The sequence below is a fragment of the Malus sylvestris genome, chromosome 6 (genome assembly GCF_916048215.2).
Source record: "Malus sylvestris chromosome 6, drMalSylv7.2, whole genome shotgun sequence".
Taxonomy (NCBI): Eukaryota; Viridiplantae; Streptophyta; class Magnoliopsida; order Rosales; family Rosaceae; genus Malus; species Malus sylvestris.
The window spans coordinates 33656733-33675881 of NC_062265.1; the positions used below are offsets into that span (position 1 = coordinate 33656733).

At 41.2% G+C, this 19149-nt stretch overlaps 4 protein-coding genes and 1 pseudogene across 7 annotated transcripts; all 5 read right to left on the minus strand.

Moving 5' to 3' along the window:
• Positions 1-1137: 1137 nt before the first annotated feature.
• On the minus strand, positions 1138-2781 carry LOC126625253 (loganic acid O-methyltransferase-like). Its single transcript, XM_050294341.1, has 3 exons — positions 2539-2781; positions 1797-2453; positions 1138-1688 (listed from the first exon to the last, which is right to left on the minus strand). Exons 1-3 carry the CDS (start codon positions 2629-2631, stop codon positions 1353-1355), a joined length of 1086 nt encoding a protein of 361 aa, XP_050150298.1. The 5' UTR covers positions 2632-2781; the 3' UTR covers positions 1138-1352.
• A 2103-nt stretch (positions 2782-4884) lies between these two features.
• Positions 4885-5929, minus strand: LOC126625646 (loganic acid O-methyltransferase-like; annotated as a pseudogene).
• LOC126625823 (loganic acid O-methyltransferase-like) lies at positions 5769-7918 on the minus strand. The gene is made up of 3 exons (XM_050294920.1): positions 7297-7918; positions 6417-7073; positions 5769-6279 (listed from the first exon to the last, which is right to left on the minus strand). The coding sequence occupies exons 1-3, from the start codon at positions 7399-7401 to the stop codon at positions 5938-5940; spliced, it is 1104 nt and encodes a 367-aa protein (XP_050150877.1). The 5' UTR covers positions 7402-7918; the 3' UTR covers positions 5769-5937.
• A 98-nt stretch (positions 7919-8016) lies between these two features.
• Positions 8017-9643, minus strand: LOC126625820 (loganic acid O-methyltransferase-like). The gene is made up of 3 exons (XM_050294917.1): positions 9507-9643; positions 8718-9389; positions 8017-8593 (listed from the first exon to the last, which is right to left on the minus strand). The coding sequence occupies exons 1-3, from the start codon at positions 9609-9611 to the stop codon at positions 8261-8263; spliced, it is 1110 nt and encodes a 369-aa protein (XP_050150874.1). The 5' UTR covers positions 9612-9643; the 3' UTR covers positions 8017-8260.
• A 1680-nt stretch (positions 9644-11323) lies between these two features.
• LOC126625819 (loganic acid O-methyltransferase-like) lies at positions 11324-13226 on the minus strand. 4 transcript variants are annotated; one of them, XM_050294916.1, is made up of 4 exons: positions 13071-13226; positions 12882-12959; positions 12038-12712; positions 11324-11771 (listed from the first exon to the last, which is right to left on the minus strand). In XM_050294916.1, the coding sequence occupies exons 2-4, from the start codon at positions 12951-12953 to the stop codon at positions 11442-11444; spliced, it is 1077 nt and encodes a 358-aa protein (XP_050150873.1). In that variant the 5' UTR covers positions 12954-12959; positions 13071-13226; the 3' UTR covers positions 11324-11441. The 4 variants fall into 4 exon arrangements, with proteins under 4 accessions (XP_050150873.1, XP_050150872.1, XP_050150871.1 ...); XM_050294915.1 differs by having other exon boundaries at positions 12882-12967; positions 13071-13225; XM_050294914.1 differs by having other exon boundaries at positions 12882-12983; positions 13071-13208.
• Between the last annotated feature and the right edge of the window lie 5923 nt (positions 13227-19149).

Consider the following 19149-nt stretch of genomic DNA (forward strand, 5'->3'; position numbering starts at 1 on the left):
AAATTCATAACCTTTATTTATTTCTTATTCTTAGCTTTTGTATCAATTAATGGTTTTCGTCACCCTCGGGTGTCGGCCAGCACGTGTCTATCCTGGTATTCGGGAATATCAGGGTCGGGGCGTGTCACTTGGTGTAAGAAGCGCTTTCTGAAGAAGCATTTGTGAGATGCTTTTTTTGGTGAAGCAGTTAGGTAGATTTTCAGTGTGTTTGCTCCCTAAATCCGCCATGGTGCCTTGCGGGTAAGCCGATGATTTACTTCACATACGAGATTGGTGGGTGCGGGCGTGCCACTACTAGATGCCGCTAGTAGATGGGATTTAAATGATTGAGGTTGCGCCTTTTGACTTCAAATCAAGAGATTGTGCCTATTTGAGTGGGAGTTGCTCAAATCAAGGTTCTTTCTTTGCCTTAAAAATAAGGACTTTACTTATATGGAGAGGTAGAACAATATGTAAATGACAAAGGAAAGTGAATGACTAATATTGTAGATTGCTTGTAATTTATATGACTGGAAATTAGTACATAAAAGCTACAAATGAGATCGATACCGCAAGTGAGCAGCAAAGCTAATAAACTAGATAAAAGAAGGTTTTTGGCCAATTTGGTTTGAGCAGAGTTTGTGCTTGTATTTGTTTGGTTGTTTGAGTGTCTATAATCCTTGTGTTTGGGCTCCTTTAAATAGAGATCTGGAGGAAACCCCCTGCTGAAGACACTGCATCTGCCCGAAAGAAACTTGGGCAGTTTGTATTTCATTTGCCAACTTGCATGGAGAAATAATATTAAAAGGGAAACTTGCATCTCTACCACATACTTTCATCACATGTTTTCCCACTTGTAATAAACTAACATTTAAAAGAAGCAAGTTGGCTCTTTCACATGTTCCTTGTTCGAAAGCTCTCATGGTGCATTCTCATCCACTTGCATGAAAAAACATGCATTTGTCTTTGATTAAACAACTTTCTTGGCAAACCTCCACCACCAAAACAAATGGGAAAAACAATATTATAATGTCAAACCCATCCACTTGCAACCAAATATCTTTCCAATTTAGCTTTCTTGCACATTAATCCTTCAAATACCATATTTTACCCAAATTGCCCAAATAAGTAAAAATAGGTATATTTTGAGTGTAAACACAGTGAAAGGTTCAACGTGTTTGTATGAAATTAGGAAATTGAAGAAACGGTCGTGAACAGACGTGTTTCCTACAAAATCACCCCATGAAAGACAGAACAGTAGAAACGCTTATGAAGATTACTACAGGAATTGAAAAACAGAACGGTGGAAACTACATTTAGAAGCTAATGGGAAGATTATCCCATGATTCCAAACATAATATAAGTTCCAATCTCTAAGCCTTGCGTTTAAGCACAACGAGAAAGCTTATCGACTTTCCTGCATCAAAGATTGAGGATTGCTCTTCAATTTTCTTGCGGTATAAGTCAAAGACCTCGTCTAAGATTTCTTCTCCGAAATGTTGTTTGATGACTCCTTCCATTGCAGCTCTCATGTGAGTTGCAAGCAGTTTGGCTTTAGAGACATTGTCCGGGGGCACGAAAGCAGGTAAGTTCTCTATTCTCTCCATGCTAAAACATCCATTTCGTCCTACCACAGCTTCCACTTCTCCGGGAGACATGCAGTACATAGGTACGTTAAAAGAGTCTACTTTCTCCTCATCAACTATTCCCTGCATTAAACAAAAAACGCACAATTATTGTAAAATCGGATACAAAGTTCTCTTCCGTTTCTGATTTATAACATATTAGACTGTTTACGCGATTGCGTATTTGTGTACCTTTCTAACCAAGTCAACGAGGCAAGATCCTAAAATTTGGAAGGTCATATTTGCCTGAGAAAGAGAATGAGGGGTACCATCAGGGCGGCCTACGATGATAAGTACCATCAGTCCTCCGTACACAATCTCTTGTGCCCTGACATTTAAGAAGCACTCCATGTCCTCGGCGTATTGAGCTTCATAAGCCTTTAGTACTTCATCGGTCGAATTTGAGTAATGAATTCGTCCTTTGTTCCACGCCATACTGTTTCTGTCCGCTACTTCTTTTGGCACTCTAGAAAGCCAGTGATTGGCATATGAGGAGTGAACAACTTGTACAGAAGCATTAGGAAATAGGCGACCGTAGAAAGAGCCAGGCACGCCCACTGCACAGTATCGTCTGTTCTGAGGGAGGGATTTGAAGAGCGTATTAAAATCATTCGGAGTATTGTCATTAAAAACGACTTGAAATTCTGGGATTTGAGCATTCAGCCCTTGGGTTTGGCACTTGTGCTCCACGGCTTCGAGTATGTTTTGGACAGAATAAAATGTGTTAGGACCAACAGAGCAACCCAAATCTGCAATGGTAAAGGTTTTGGACGATGATAAGATTTCGATATCGAAGTTTTCTGCAATTGCCTTGCTTAGAAGTTCTTTGGTAGCATCCACAACTCCTCTCTGCACAACAGAAGATTACTTTTATACATACATAAATACACACGCATACACACATAGATACAATCTAAGAATGCTATAAAAGAACCTGGAACGTTGAGTTTTTCGCATAGCCATCGGAGCCATCTCCACCTTTCATTGAAAATGCTTCTGAGAATGTGCTGGCTTCCGGTGCTGCCATCTCTCTCTCTCTCTCTCTCTGTGTTTTCTTGGAGGGGAGATGTTGTTTTGGTATATTTGTATTGCATCATCACTGCTACTTGACACCAATCAAAGACAGCAAAACTAATTAAGAAATGGAGAAGAAAGTACAACTGCAAAAGTCCATGGTGGTGATGCAATTTCAGACCAACTATTCAACTTTTTCTATGTTTTTTTGTTGTTGTTAAAGACTTTTATGCATAAAATCGAATAATATCTTATCTATGGTATATTTAGCAATTGAAAAATTCCTGGATGGAATTGCGTCTCCGTCCCTGGACTGCTTCTCCATACTCATACCACGTGGACTTACCTACAACAGGTACGTCACAGTGGTTGTATCCCAAACAAGGTATTAAATATCGATGATATCGGAAATATTGGTAGTTCAAAAACACGGAAATTTCTATGGAAATATCGGGATATTATCGATATCGATAAAAATTGAATAAAAACCATGGAAATTGTAAGAAAAACTTGGAAATTTTTATTGAAACTTTGCAGAATGTTTATTTAGTCAATTATCTATTAGTTTATCACAAAAAAATTAGAAGGAAATGCATTGCATGATGGATTTAACTGATTTAAGTTGATTATACAGCGAGCTGGCAAACATTATGAGTGTAGAAAATATGTAGTAATTAATGAAAGAAATTTAAACACACCATAATCATTTATATATAATGAATTAGTATAATATTTTACATTTTATACATTGCATGGTAAGATACATGAGTGACTTAGTACCACATAGAGTTTCTATGAGGTTCAAAATTTTGACTATCTTCATCATCTCTATGTGTATAGTAAGTGTATTGTGAAGAGTAGTCATCAAATGATAAATCCCCAAAATAATTTTGCATGTAATTGTCAACATGCCACCCATATGGATCCGAGATTGGTTGATGTTGTCCATAAGCAAAATCATTTGAAGATTGAGTCTCAGATTCTTTCCATGAATCGCTCGATTCCATCCCAACAGGAATGGGATATAAAGGGTAGGGAAATGGTTGGTTATGAGTATAACCATAGTTACTACTTCCCACTCCAACAGAGTCCGACGTTATAGATAACAAGTCATCTTCTTGACTTGACAAAGTCCCCTTGCCTCTTTCTCTACAAGTATAGTCCTTCTCTATGACACTAATTCCTAGTCCTGCCCGCCTACTGCCATGGTCCTCATCCTGTGTTGCATGCGTGAAGTTTGCCTCACCAGTGAAGGGGCTCATAAATCCGGGAGGTGGTCCAACATATTGAAGACTAAACCTCACGATGGAACAAAATGGAAGACATTTCCAATAGCTTCAAAAAGCAGGGTGAATATATTGAAGACCAAACCTCACGATCACTGACACGTGGGCTGGATATTTTGAAAGCAGGTTTGGATTTTGTTTTCTTCTCTCGGATAACACACACACACACACACACACACACCCCACTTCCACACACACACACACGCATAGACCACTTCATTCTCCCTCATTCCTCTCCTCATTCATCTCCGGTTCTCCCCCCATCTCTTTTCTGCAAGTCTTCTTCCCAGAGCAGACAGACACACACACACCCCACTTCCCCGTGTTTCCCCCTTCCCCAATCCCTCGAACCTTCTCCCTCATTCATGTCCTTGTTTCTTCTCCCCCGGAGCGCAGACCACCACACCCACACCCGCCGAGCACCACAGTGGCGCACACTCCGGAGAGCACCATCACCACCTGTGGACCGTTCCTCTTCCCTTTCTCACCTCCCGGTGACCACCATCAGGCAAGGGGATCCATCAAACAGTTTGATTCAAACTCGAGCGGGTTTTGGGATCCGGAGAAAATGGATTTTTCATTTCCGACAACGGAGGCGCAGATCTTGGGTCTGAGCCTGAATTGTAGAGAAAGATCTGGGCAGCTGCAACAACGCAGCCTCGACTACATTTTTGACGGCGGAGCCACGACGATTGTTTCGATAATATCGAATATATCGCGATATTTTGACGACAATTAGGGGGATACGTGGGAAAATATCGGTCTCTCTGAAAAACGATAATATCGGCGATATTTTGCCGATATTTTAGTCATTGATCCCAAATCATTAACACGGATTCATGTGCAAAAGTCAATACGTGACATGAACTTCATGCATAGAATGCACAGGGATGTTAAAAGTCGAAAGTTCTAGAGGAGATCAATGTCTAGCATTAACTGAAGCATAACTTTTGATTGGCTTATCAATGCGTTGCGGATGTGATAGATGATTCACTGTAATCGGAAAGTCTTTTGACAGCTTGACGAATGCCACAAAAGTGTGTTCAAATCAATTTTTCGTGCGCTTAAGAACAACAGGAAGGTTAATTGCCTTCCCAGACTCAAAGATGGATGGTTGCTCTTCGATTCTCTTGCGATACAAGTCAAAGAGTTCGTCTAAGATTTTGTCTCCAAATTGTTGCTTCACGAGTCCCTCAGTGGCAGCTCTAACATGAGATGCAAGTAACTGGCTAATTTTAGTAAATTGTCAAGTGCTGGGACACGACGTAAGTTTTCCATTCTCTCTGAGTCTCTGATAAAACAACCATTTCTCTCCACAGCAGCTTCGAGTTCTTGGGGAGACATGTAATACAAAGGTAGATTAAAAGAAGGGGATCTACTTTTTCTTCCCCAACTACTCCCTGCATAAAGGAAAAACACATAGAAGTCATTCCGTCGGATACATTATGGTGTTATATAATCAATCTTAGATCAGGGGGTCATTTTCTTACCTTCCTAGCCAAGTCCATGGGGCAAAACCTGAGAAGTTGATGAGCCTGGTTTAACGAAGAAAGTGTACGAGGGGTATCATTCGGGCGGCCTGGAATGATAAGCACCATCAATCCTCCATTCACAATCTCTTGTGCCCTGGCATGCAGGAAGCATTCTATGTCCTCAGTATGTTGAGCTTCATAAGCCCTTACGACTTCATCAGTGGAATTAGAATAAAAGATTTGTCCTTTTTTCACTCTTCATAAGAAGAGTGAACAAAGTGAATGGAAGCATTGGGATATATATGAACCTAGAAAGATCGGGTACGCCTGCAGCATAGTATTGCCGGTTCAGAGGGAGGGATTGGAAGAGCATGTTAAAATCATTTGGAGTGTGACCATTGGAGAAAATTAATAGAATACCATCAATTATATTTAGAGGCAAAGGTTTACAAACATCATTTAAACAAGAGCATCGATTTCTTCGTTCACAAGGCGAATCCAACAAATTTTTAAGGCAAAGGAAGTTTAACTGTAGCTTGACAAATACCAAACTTCATCGCATCAATTTGCCTTCCGCTTAAGAACGGCCACAAAGTTAATTGCAGTTGAAGTCCCCGCTGTAAGGATAGAGGGTTGTTCTTCAAGTTTCTTAAGGTACAAGTCAAAGAGCTCATCCAAGATTTCTTCTCTGAAATGCTGCTTGATGACTCCCTCAAAGGCAGCTCTTACGTGTGATGCGAGTTGGGTTAAAGGGACAGTGCGAGGAATCGGCACTTGAGGTAATGTTTCCAACTTCTCTAGGTTAAAAAGTTCATTTCTTTCTACAGAAGCTTCCAGTTCTTGGGGAGTCATGGCGTACAGAGGTATGTTATATGCATCTACTTCCTCTTCACTCACTACTCCCTGCACACATAGCAGCGATAAAGGAAATGTCTTTCGCAATTCTACGCAGCGCAATAATTGAAATATCATTTTTTCTTGTTGTTGCTTGTTAAGTTATATAGAAGTTATTTCATATGACAACACATATCATTGCTTACCTTTCTAGCCATGTCCATGAGGCAAGACCCTATAAGTTGAAAGGTCACATGTCCCATTGAATTTGAATGAAGGAGAGTATTGGGGTTGCCTGGAATGATGAGTACCATCAATCCTCCTTCTGCAATCTCTTGTGCCCTGGCATTTAGAAAGCACTCCATGTCCTCAGCGTGTTGAGCTTCGTAAGCCTTTAAGACTTCATCAGTGGAATCTGAGTAATGGATTCTTCCTTTGTTCCATGCCGGACTATTTTTGTCCACTACCTCTTTTGGTACTCTAGAAAGCCACTGAAGGGCATAAGATGAGTGAAAAAAGTTAATAGAACCATTAGGAAATAGGCGGCCGTAGAAAGAACCAGGCACGCCAGCAGCATAGTATCGCCTGTTCTGCGGGAGGGAGTTGAAGAGCTTGTTAAAATCATTGAGAGTATGATCATTAAAGAAGACTTGAAATTCAGGGATTTGTGAGTTCAGCCCTTGGCTTTGATACTTTAGTTCAACAGCTTCGAGTATGTTTTCAACAGACAAAAAAGTATTTGGCCCGACCGAGCAACCCAAATCGGCAACGCGAAAGGTGTTAGAAGATAACAACACGTCTGTGTCAAGCTTTTCGGCAACTGCCTTGCTTATAAGTTCTTTTGCAGAATCCACGGCTCCTTTCTGCAAAAGTGCAAAAACCCCCGTCAACATATTTTTTAATCTATTTGCTACATGTTAATATAACCATACACAAAATGCGTCAATCTTAGTAAACATTGAGATGAAACCATTATCGGAGTTGTTAATTGCTGCTTCGCAAGAGATCATCAAAATCTTGAGTAACAGAATGAGCGTTACAAAAGAACGGTTTTCGCAATTAAACAAGAAATTGAATCCTCATTACCTGCAAAGTTGAGTTGTTGGCGTAGCTGTTGGGACCATCTCCACCGCTCATCGGATGTGCTTCGGGTTCAGAGAAGTTACTGGTTTCCTCCTCAGCTGCAGCCATCTCTCACAGTTTCTTTCTCTGGGAGTGGGGTTTTATGTCATTATCGTATCTTGAGGGGCATATATAGAGATAATCAAAACACAGAAACAAATTAATTAAAAGTAAATTTAATAGTTAATGGTAATGAAGCAGTGTAAGACAAATTGGACGGCTAGCTTAATAAAATACAATGCAATTATATGTAAATCCAAAGGTTTTCAAACAGATTTAATATATTTTGCAGGCTAGAGAGTATCTCGCTCCTGCAGCGAATTTTCGGTTACGAGGGGAATCCGACATTTCCATCTTGTCCTTCCAAGCCACTTGAGGTAAGTATCGTGAAATTCACACTTTGTTTTTGCTACAGATTTAATATATTTTGCAGGCAGCGAATTTTCGGTTATACAAGGGGAATCCGACATTTCCATCTCGTCCTTCCAAGCCACTTGAGCTAAGTATCGAGAAATTTACACTTTTTTTGCTACCTTTAGTTCTTCTCGTCTCATTTTTATACCTAAAGTTACGTTTTGTTCACATATTCATACTTTTGTTACTCTTTCCGTCAAGTGTGCTGTTAATTGATGACGAGTAAGTGACTAGGCCACCAGGCCACCAGGCCACCAAATTTTCCAGATGTGACCAATTAAATAAACATTGAAAATTAATTCTTAATGAAAAATTAAACCAAATGTGATTCTTTGACTCCAATTCTGTTTGATAGGTTTAATTCAATTTCTTGACCGATAATTACTACAAGTTGGAAGAATCAGCGTTTATTCTCTACGGTGACGAGTCGACGACCATGATAACTAATCTGGTGTGGGGGTTTGAAGAAAGAGAGAGGAGGGCTGGTGATGGCGAGGAGGAGACACCGTAACGATCAATTTGCCTTGCGTTTAAGCACAGCAAGATAGATAATCGGCCTCCCTAACGCATACTCGAGGTGTTGCTCTTCGAATTTCTTGCAACACAAGTCGAAGAGCTCGTCTAAAATCTCATGGCCAAAGTGCTGCTTGATAAGCCCTTCTATGGCAGCTCTGATGTGAGATATGAATAGTTTGCCAATGGAGCCACTGCCTTGTGGAAATGGCAGATTTTCGATTCTCTCCACGTTAAAGCATCCGTTGAGTTCTACAGCAGCTTCCAATTCTTCCAGAGACATATAATATATCGGCACGTTGAACGAATCTACTTTCTCTTCGCTAACCATGCCCTGCAGAAGGGAAAACTAGAATGTTAGTAAAGTTCAATCAAAGATATTTCATCTTCCAATTTTTCATCTATCACATATTAAATATGGGATAATAATGTTTGAAGTCACAACATATTTTCATTACCTTTCGAACCATCTCCATAAGACAAGATTCTACTAGTTGATGAGTCCCGTTTCGCGCTGCACGAGGATAAGAGGTTTCGTGAGGGAGGCTAGGGAGGCCTGGAATGGTAAGTGCCATCAGTCCTCCATGCACAATCTCTTGTGCCCTGGCATGGAGGAAGCACTCCATGTCCTCGGCATGTTGAGCTTCGTAAGCCCTTACTACTTCGTCCGTGGAATTTAGGTAATGGATTCGTCCTTTATTCCAAGCAGGGGAGTTCTTGTCTGCAACCTCTTTCGGCACTCTAGACATCCAATGAATGGTAAAAGAAGAGTGGAAAAAGTGAATCGAAGCGTTAGGAAATAGGCGACCGTGGAAAGAACCAGGTACGCCCGCTGCACAGTACCGCCTGTTTGGTGGGAGGGAGCGGAATAGCATGTTAAAATCATTCGAGGTGTGATCATTGAAGAAGACTTGAAATCCAGCAGGGATTTGAGAACTCAGCCCTCGGCTTTGATACTTCAACTCTACAGCTTCAAGTATGTTTTCAACCGCGGAAAATGTATTAGGACCGACAGAGCAACCAAGATCCGCAACGCGAAAGGTACTATTGGAAGATAACAAGATTTCTACGTCGAGCTTTTCCGCAATTGTCTTGCTTAGAATTTCTTTGCCAGCATCCACTAGTTGTCTCTGCAAAACCAGAGATTGTGAGGCATGATTATATAGCAGTTACTTTGTTTTGGAACCATAATTTGTATAGAAAGACATCGAAAATTCATCAGTCCACAAAATTAACAAAAGAAGAACCTGGTAAGTGGAGTTCTTGGCATAGCTGTTGGGACCATCTCCACTTTTCATTGGAAATGCTTCAATTAGTTCCTTTGGTGCAGCCATCTCTCTATTTCTCTCCATTTTCGTGCGGTTGGAGTAATGGCACGTATTGTCCCCTGGGGGTTGTTATAAATAATAAACATATCTAGTTCAGCTGCTTGATATTAAATTAATTAAGACTAATCATCGTTGTTTATGACCAATTTTTTCGTCGTTTTCCAGTCAGCTGTTTCTTTTTAAAGACAAGGACAGAAATCCATTCGATTCGATGAATTAAAAAGGAAGAATTTTTACCAATTTTTACTTTTTATACTGCTAGCATTGCACAATTGGAATTCATCCATTTTGTTTCATATTCTGTTCCGTCTGACTTTACCAGGTAGAATTTTAACTTATAGGCAACATCAAAGGAGAGGCAGACAACATAAACTACGTAATTTAACCATTGGACAACTGCTAATTAACCAACATTACGCCGCGGTTGAGCATCAAACTCTCGGCAGGCGGCATCTATTGCAAAATATGAGCCAAACATAAAAGAAAAAAAGACCATACTGTTGGTTGTTATATGATTCCAACCACAACTTCGACGCATTGCCCATGCCGAAGGGAAGATCGAGACAGACAGTTGCCCGATGCGCATTCTAATCAATATTTGCGAAAAAAAGACCATACTGTTGTTTGTTATATGATTCCGACCACAAATTGGACGCATTGCCCAAGCCGAAGGGAAGATCGAGACAGACAGTTGCCCAATGCGCATTCTAATCAATATTTGCGCTCGAGAAGTTTGGGGAACGTGGTGAAAGAGAGTAGTCAAATCATTTGAAACTTGGTCGTTGGAGTATACGTGGAATTCCGGTAGGGAAGATTTCTAGCCTTCGATCTGAAATGTTTGTGTTACAGTTTTTATGATGATGTTGACTGCGATGAATGTGTTGGTTTAGGGTTTTCGAGTATCCCCTCAACCACCATTTGTTGTGCCTTGGCCCGTTCGTTAGTGTGAAAACGAGATTCAGATTACAACCTCACTAAATCACACTCAGTTGAACAAAATAAAATACAAGAAATAAAGATACTAAGAAATTTACGAGGTTTGGCAAAAATCCTGCCTACGTCCATGGAGAGATATTGTTCTTCACTATGAGAATAACAGTACAAGATACACATGAGTTAAATCAACATAACTCAATCCCGAATCCCTTGCACACCCACTTATAGAATTTTCTAAGAGCCTCATTCTACCCCAAGAGTTCTTTCACTAGAATATTTTTCACTCAAGCTCTCTTGATTTTCTCTCAACCCATGTTCAACCTTTCTCATGGTAGAGCCAAATGCTCTAACCATCTCCTTGGATGCTTTCCTGATGCAGACCTTCTCCCTCGGCAAGCACACATAATGCAAGCATTTCCTTGCATTAAATAAAGGACAAGCCATCATCACATTTCTTCATAATCATTAAAGTAAAAGCAACCCTCTTTTTCTATTTTCTTACAAGCATAAGCATTGTGTCTTTACTCATGATGATGTCCACCAAACTTTTCTTTGTTTAGTTTACTAGCCGAAAGGCATTTGGTTTGTTGTCCACTTTTGCTTTTACTTTGCAGCACTTGTTTGCAACTTTCATGCAGCCCACACCATGTGATATTTCCACCGAAAGCAAACACAGGTCATTTCATCGTTGCCAGCACAAAATATGAGCCAATCACAACACCATTGCCTTCAGATTTTTCAATTATATAACAATCTCAATAACTAGTTTTCATAATCCAACCTTCAACGTGGAAGAGAAATTAACAAATCCACCACCAACTTTTATTCCTTACAAGTTACAACGAAAGCAATAGAGCAACAACTAAGAACAGAACATAAAACAGATCAACTGAATATGGACAACGTATCTTTATTTTCTCAATGTTTTCGCTTGAGAACGACAAATAATGTGTAAGCCATATCATCAACACCAGCAGTGAGGACCGGACGCGGTTGTGCTTCGATTTTTTTTGAGTACCGATCGAAAAGCGAATCTAAAATTTCAGAGCCAAAGTGGTTTGTGAGAAGGCTTCCCATGCCGGCTCTAACCTCTCCTGTTGTACTATAAGAGGGGGACGCCCGAGGTTGCTTTTCCAGTCTTGCAATCTCAAAACACCCGTTTTCGTGTACTAGCTCACTCAGCTCCTCCATTGATGGGCTGTACGTTGGATGGTTGAAAGTGTCCAGTTTGTCTTGGCTTATTAACCCCTGCAATGCCCATACAAATTTAAGTGTTAAGATTTCAGAAAGACGGGTCAACGGTCTACCACTAATTACATTATTGGCAGGTTTGATCATTTAGGATATAGAATTGACCCTTAGAGCTTTTATTCTGGGTTTTAAGTATTTCATTTGACTCTAAACCTAAAACTGAAGCGATTAACTAATCCAAGACTACGATCAATAAAATTTGAGTCACGGTTCTGCACCTTCAAACGACCAATAAATGGGACCAAAATTTGACGATTACCTACCTCATTTACCATATCTATAAGGCAAGATTCAACTCGTTCGTAAAGCGGGCCACAAGAACATTCCCTTGGAAGCGTCCCATCCGGACGACCGGTAACAAGAAGCACCAGTAAGCCTCTAGGAGCGAGCTCTTCCGCTCGAGCATCCAGAAAACACTTCATGTCTTTTGCATACTGAACTGAATATGCGTGACCAACTTCAACAGGCGCATTCGAATAGTACATCCTTCCCTTGTTTAATATAGGTGAATTCAAGTCGGCTATGCCTTCAGGTACCTTAGAAAGCCAAATGACGGAGTACGCAGAGTAAACAAAATTAAGGGATGCCTTGGGGAACAATCTTCCATAAAATGATCCGGGAACTCCAACTGCGAAGTATTGCCTATTCGGGGGAAGGTTGACGAAGAGAGTGTTGAAATCGTTTGAAACATGGTCGTTGAAGAAGACATGGAATTCCGGGAGCGAAGAAGATTGGCCTTCGTTCTTGAATTTTTGTGTCACAGTCTCCATAATATTGTCGATCGCGATGAATGTGTTGGGGCCAACAGAACAACCTAGATCAGCAATGGAAAATGATGAGTTTGAAACAACATTTCCTTGTGACAGATGATTTCCAATGTGTAGGTTTTCAAGTATGGCATCAATCAGCATTCCCTTGACAGTATCGGCTGCCTTCCCCTGCACGGTAAATAACTAATCAACCCCTAATTAATTATTTAACTAAATTGATAAGTGTGAAAAACTTTACAGTACAAATTTCAAACATACAACTAGCAAAGCTAGCTATGCATTTACAGAACCGGTCAGCAGCATCTGCAGGTTACTAACTAGGGTAGGAAACATGTACCTGTGCACCGGAATTTTTACTGTAGCTGTATTGGTCGTCTCCTCCAGCCATAGGAAATGATTCTTGATCCATCCTTCTCTGAAAAACTTTCAAGAAATTAATCTGTATTAATGAGATAATTAGCAAGTACTCGTGATAAGATGACAAATTTGGCGACAAGAAAAACCCGATAACGTACAGGATTAATACCTTTTGAATTAAGGAAACTGGTGATTGAACTTAACCAGTTAGTTAGCTAGGGCAAAAGTACCTGCTCCAAAGGGTTTACATGCATGCGCAGCTCAGTAGTACCATATCTCTCACCCTACTTAACTTATTTATACTTTTTATTCTTGGACTAATCAACATTTCATCCTGAGATGAAGGAGAAGCACGTACGTATGTCGCACTACGACTTTTCATATTTCATGAAAGTCAAAGCATGTCATCTTTGAACTAGGGCGGCGAAGTTGTAGTAGCTAGACTACTAGCTTGTTTGTAATAAGGGACTATATATATAGGGATGTACTATCCACAATACGTTGAAATGAAGGAAAGCTTATTTATTGATATCCCCGATAAGCTACAAATATGTACATATACATGAGTCAAAATAAACACACAAGAGGGAGCCTTCACAAAGGTTGCTTAGGAGAAGTCTCAGCAGTCGGTAGAGCCCCAGAAAGAGAAGGCACCGGAGGGGGATCATTTGGAGCCTCAGTACTGGACAGAACCCTAGAAGGAGGAGGCATCAGAGGTTGATCATTTGGAGCTTCATTACGCGGTACAGCCCCAGAAGACGAAGGCAATAAATGCCTTTGGAACAAACCCACAAATCTCTGATGATCAAGTAAAACCTGACCATCAGTTTCCTTCATCTGGTCAAGCTTCCTCTTCATGTTTGTAGCATAGTCATGTGCGAGCCGGTGCAACTGTTTATTCTCATGCTTGAGCCCTCTAATCTCCTGTTTGAGACTCATCACTTCAGCCGCCAATGATTCAACTTGGCGGGTTCGAGCAAATAGGCGTTGGGCCATATTAGACACAGAACCTGCACACTGAACACTGAGAGCCAGCGAATCCTTAACAGCTAACTCATCAGACCGTTTGGAAAGTAGTCTGTTATCTTTGGGAGTGAGAAGGTTCCTGGCCACCACCGCAGCGGTCATATCATTCTTCATCACGGAATCCCCAACGGTAAGAGGACCAGTAGGGGAGACGAAGGATGGGCGCCATATGTTGTCTGGAGAAGGCGGGGCTGCCTCTTCAACAAGGTTCAAGTCAAAACGACGGTCGGAGGGGCCAGACATTTTCAAAGGTGTTGAAGAGAGAAGAGGTCGGACAAATCAAGATCTTAGAAGTGCAAGAATGAAGCTTCTACTGGTGGAGATTCAAGTGTGCTTTAGAACTTAATGCCAGCCCCTATAAAAATCTGCACTCGACGGAGCTTCAGAAATCGAAGAGGCGCCTGCTCAGAAATCGAAGAGGCGTTTGCTTTCTCAAAAGCTGAGCTGCTTAGAGATCACGAGGGTTGATCTCAGAAATCGAAGAGGCTTTTGCTTTCTCAAAAGTTGGGCTGCTCAAAGACCACGAAGGCCGATCTCAGAAATCGAAGAGGCGCTCGCTTTCTCAAAAGCTGGGCTCCCCAAAGACCACGAGGGCCGATCTCAGAAATCGAAGAGGCACCTACTTTTCCAGCCTTGTTAGCACCTGTCACACGCACACTCAGCTTTGCGAAAATTATGGGCATTCTGTCGAAGACTTCTGGGGAAGTAGAAAACACATGAATCTTACTGTTCAATCACCCACTTCCCACACGCAACAATAGCTCATGGGTACCACAGATAACTTTGCCAAAGTTCTCTGCCAAAGTTGAGCACGTGAAGCTTGCAGCTCCCACTACATCGCTCTGACCAAGAAGGGTAAAAGAATAGCAAAGAAACAGCACTAACAAAGTTTAGACCCATAAATTTTGAAGGTCTAGCTACCATATTATTACCCACAAGGGTAAAGGAACAGTACCACTGCTGGATAATTGGAAAGTCCCTGTGTGTCAACCTCTGTGCTTCGTGGCAAGGTAGACTAGCAAACATGCCCAATCTTTACTCACATTCGAGAAAACACTCCCAATAAGATTGCTTGCTCCAAAATCGAAGAGGCACCGTCCTCCGAATCTCGAGAGCCAGACTCCCAACATGACTACTTTATTAAAAATCGAAGAGAGGGTAAAGGAACAGTACCATTGCTGGATAATTGGAAAGTCCCTGTGTGTCAACCTCTGTGCTTCGTGGCAAGGTAGACTAGCAAACATGCCCAACCTTTACTCACATTCGAGAAAACACTCCCAACAAGATTGCTTGCTCCAAAATCGAAGAGGCACCGCCTTCCGAATCTCGAGAGCCAGACTCCCAACATGATTACTTTCTCAAAAATCGAAGAGACACTGCTCCCCGAATCTTCGAGAGCCAGACCCCCAGCATGATTGCTTTCTCAAAAATCGATGAGGCATCGTTCTCCGAATCAATCGAAGAGGCGCTCGCTTTCTCAAAAGCTGGGCTGCTCAGAGACCACGAGGGCCGATCTCAGAAATCGAAGAGGCACCTACTTTTCTAGCCTTGTCAGCACCTGTCACACGCACACTCAGCTTTGCAGAAATTATGGGCATTCTGTCAAAGATTTCTGGTGAAGTAGAAAGCACATGAATCTTACTGTTCAATTACCCACTTCCCACACGCAACAATAGCTCATGGGTACCACAGATAACTTTGCCAAAGTTCTCTTCCAAAGTTGAGCACGTGAAGCTTGCAGCTCCCACTACATCGCTCTGACCAAGAAAGGTAAAAGAATAGCAAAGAAACAGCACTAACAAAGTTTAGACACATAAATTTTGAAGGTCTAGCTACCATATTATTACCCACAAGGGTAAAGGAACAGTACCACTGCTGGATAATTGGAAAGTCCCTGTGTGTCAACCTCTGTGCTTCGTGGCAAGGTAGACTAGCAAACATGCCCAACCTTTACTCACATTCGAGAAAACACTCCCAACAAGATTGCTTGCTCCAAAATCGAAGAGGCACCGTCCTCCGAATCTCGAGAGCCAGACTCCCAACATGACTACTTTCTCAAAATCGAAGAGAGGGTAAAGGAACAGTACCATTGCTGGATAATTGGAAAGTCCCTGTGTGTCAACCTTTGTGCTTCGTGGCAAGGTAGACTAGCAAACATGCCCAACCTTTACTCAAATTCGAGACAACACTCCCAACAAAATTGCTTGCTCCAAAATCGAAGAGGCACCGCCCTCCGAATCTCGAGAGCCAGACTCCCAACATGATTACTTCCTCAAAAATCGAAGAGACACTGCTCTCCGAATCTCGAGAGCCAGACCCCCAGCATGATTGCTTTCTTAAAAATCGAAGAGGCATCGTTCTCCGAATCTCGAGAGCCAGATACCACAGACCACTTTTTCAAAGTGCTCTGACAGAGTTAAAACATGTGAAACTGACAGCTCCCACTACCGTGCTATGACCAAGCAGGGTAAAGGAATAGCATTACTACTTGTTGTTAGGGAGACGCCTATATATGTCGACCTCCATCCCCAACGGACAAGCAGACCTGCAAAAATGCTCAACCCTTCATCATATCTGAGAGGGCACTCCCAACGAAGCCTTTCGAAATATTCAGCTTTCTTTCCCCCCGATAATACCTCTGCAAACAAGCTATACTAGAGCAAGAATATCTCATATCATCAGGGTTAAAAGCAAGAGTATCTCATATCATGCTTTTTCCCTGTCTTTTCCTTTGGCCTTGTTTTTACCTGCAAGACAAGGAGAAAGAGAGCAATCAGTCAGCACTTGGAATCAAGCTTCCAGCCAGGAACTGACTGCCTGGAACCTCTTACCTGATTACTTACCTGGCATTGCTCTCGAGTACTCATCTTCAACATCTTATGTTTCCAGGGAAGATTCCGCATCTGCTTGAGGAACAGATAGGGCAAGTGCGAAGGATACAAGGAAGCATGTGGAGACAAGCGTAACAGCACACGTGCCGATACATCCATTACTCTGTCAAAAGCAAAAGTATCCCATATCATCAGGGTGGAACGTACTCTAGATTTGATGGACTTGTTTTGACCCTCAAATTCTTCAGTCGGCCTTATACTCTGGAGGAAACCAGAAAACCCTCCAGCTCAGTTCAAGAATAAGCCTGTGGAAAGTTACTTCTTCAAAAGCAAAAGTATCTCATATCATCTCTTCTCATTTTTCTTCTCTTTATCCTTCATGCTGTTGCAAGATGGGGAGAAGGTGAACAATCAGTCGGAGCTCTGATTGCTTACCTTGTCTGTCACCTCTTTCAGCAGACCCCCTAGCTCGGCGACTTGGGGGACTCCTACTACATGGTTTGTATCGCGCTTGACCAAGCCTGAAACTACAAGTAAGCTTCAAGTGAAATTGATACATTACCTTGTGCATCTCCACCAGTTAAAGATACCACCCCTAGATGGAGGAAAAGTACTTCCAGAGAAGATGCCACATCTACCTATGAGACAGATAAGGCAAGTCAAGACGACACCACACTCCGATACTTAGAAGTTTCGTGATTACGAGATCATTCTCCCACAATATTTCCTAATGTCATTTGTACTAAATCATTCACTTGTACTCACTAAAGGAGAGCTTGAACCTATGTACTTGTGTAAACCCTTCACAATTAATGAGAACTCTTCTATTCCGTGGACGTAGCCAATCTGGGTGAACCACGTACATCTTGTGTTTGCTTTCCTATCTCTATCCATTTATATACTTATCCACACTAATGACCGGAGCAATCTAGCGAAGATCACAAAAAGCGACCGTTTTCGCTACCTAGGATCTATCTTGCAAGAGAACGGAGAATTAGATGGAAATCTCAACCATAGAATACGAGCTGGATGGATGAAGTGTAAGAGCGCATCCGGCGTGTTGTGTGACCGTCGTAGGCCACTGAAGCTCAAGGGAAAATTTTATAGGACGGCAATAAGACCAGCGATGTTGTATGGCACAGAATGTTGGGCGGTGAAGCATCAACACGTACACAAAATGGGTGTAGCGGAGATGAGGATGCTTCGTGGGATGTGTGGGCACACGAGAAATGATAAGATTGGGAATGAGGATATCCGAGGTAAAGTAGGAGTAGCCGAAATTGTAGGAAAGATGAGAGAAAATCGGCTCCGGTGATTTGGACATGTGCAAAGAAGGCCGACTGACGCTCCGGTTCGAAGATGTGACTACGGGACAGAGGTTCAGGGCCGAAGGGGTAGAGGAAGACCTAGGAAAACTTTGGAAGAGACTCTAAGAAAAGACTTAGAGTACTTGGATCTAACGGATGACATGACACAAAACCGAGCGCAATGGCGTTCTAGGATTCATATAGCCGACCCCACTTAGTGGGAAAAGGCTTTGTTGTTGTTGTTGTTGTTGCATCTTATTCGATGACCGAAAATTATAAGGGTGTATGAAAAGTAAAAAATAGTGTGTGAACATCACATCCCTATATATATATATATATTTGTTGGATAAATTATTTAGAGTTTGTTGAATTAGGGATTTCTAAGTTATTATATATATATATATATATATGTTGGATAAATTATTTAGAGTTTGTCGAATTAGAGAGTTCTAAGTTACTATTAAGATTTAGGTTTCTTTGTCATTATGTGCTCAAGTATGTTTTGATTTATCTCCACGTATATTTTTTTTCTTCTAAATATTGATGGTACGAGATAAATTTATTAATATGAAGAAAAAAAAGTTACATCTAATTATGGATGACAAAAACCCTACTCCTCGTAACACAAGAAACAAGAAGGGAATAACAAAAACTTTACCCCTCCTTAAGCTTGAATTAATTCTAGATTACTGTTTGGATTTGTGACCAAGTGTTGCACTGTGTTCTCTTTTAAATCTGTAAGAGTAAGAGAGAATTAAAGCATGTAGCTGTCAAACCTTTATTTTTATCTCTATTATTAGTTGGACAGGATATATTTGTGGGGAATACAACATGTAATGAAGAATACATTTGTGTTCTCTTAAGATCGTCATTTTGAGGACATGTAAGGACCAAATGCATATTAGTCACAGGATTATAATAAATTAGATCCAAAGGTTTAAAATATTTAATTAAATAAAGCAAAATCAACTTAAAATCCATGAAATATTAGAAAACTCTTTTTTTTATTTAGTGAGAATTTCATTAATTAATTGATGAGGAACATCCCAGGAATCAAATTCCAAGCTTATTAATCCAACGTCAA

Excerpts from the sequence above, each read along its gene's own strand:
- LOC126625253 (XM_050294341.1), bottom strand. The coding sequence starts at position 2,631 with ATGGCAGCACCGGAAGCCAGCACATTCTCAGAAGCATTTTCAATGAAA. Across the intron at positions 2,454-2,538 it reads CGAAAAACTCAACGTTCCAG|AGAGGAGTTGTGGATGCTAC; the intron begins GTTCTTTTATAG and ends TCTGTTGTGCAG. Across the intron at positions 1,689-1,796 it reads TCGTTGACTTGGTTAGAAAG|GGAATAGTTGATGAGGAGAA; the intron begins GTACACAAATAC and ends TGTTTAATGCAG.
- LOC126625823 (XM_050294920.1), bottom strand. The coding sequence starts at position 7,401 with ATGGCTGCAGCTGAGGAGGAAACCAGTAACTTCTCTGAACCCGAAGCA. Across the intron at positions 7,074-7,296 it reads CCAACAACTCAACTTTGCAG|AAAGGAGCCGTGGATTCTGC; the intron begins GTAATGAGGATT and ends GCACTTTTGCAG. Across the intron at positions 6,280-6,416 it reads TCATGGACATGGCTAGAAAG|GGAGTAGTGAGTGAAGAGGA; the intron begins GTAAGCAATGAT and ends CTATGTGTGCAG.
- LOC126625820 (XM_050294917.1), bottom strand. The coding sequence starts at position 9,611 with ATGGAGAGAAATAGAGAGATGGCTGCACCAAAGGAACTAATTGAAGCA. Across the intron at positions 9,390-9,506 it reads CCAAGAACTCCACTTACCAG|AGACAACTAGTGGATGCTGG; the intron begins GTTCTTCTTTTG and ends CTGGTTTTGCAG. Across the intron at positions 8,594-8,717 it reads TTATGGAGATGGTTCGAAAG|GGCATGGTTAGCGAAGAGAA; the intron begins GTAATGAAAATA and ends TCCCTTCTGCAG.
- LOC126625819 (XM_050294913.1), bottom strand. The coding sequence starts at position 13,155 with ATGCATGTAAACCCTTTGGAGCAG. Across the intron at positions 12,713-12,881 it reads GTAAAAATTCCGGTGCACAG|GGGAAGGCAGCCGATACTGT; the intron begins GTACATGTTTCC and ends TTTACCGTGCAG. Across the intron at positions 11,772-12,037 it reads TTATAGATATGGTAAATGAG|GGGTTAATAAGCCAAGACAA; the intron begins GTAGGTAATCGT and ends TGGGCATTGCAG.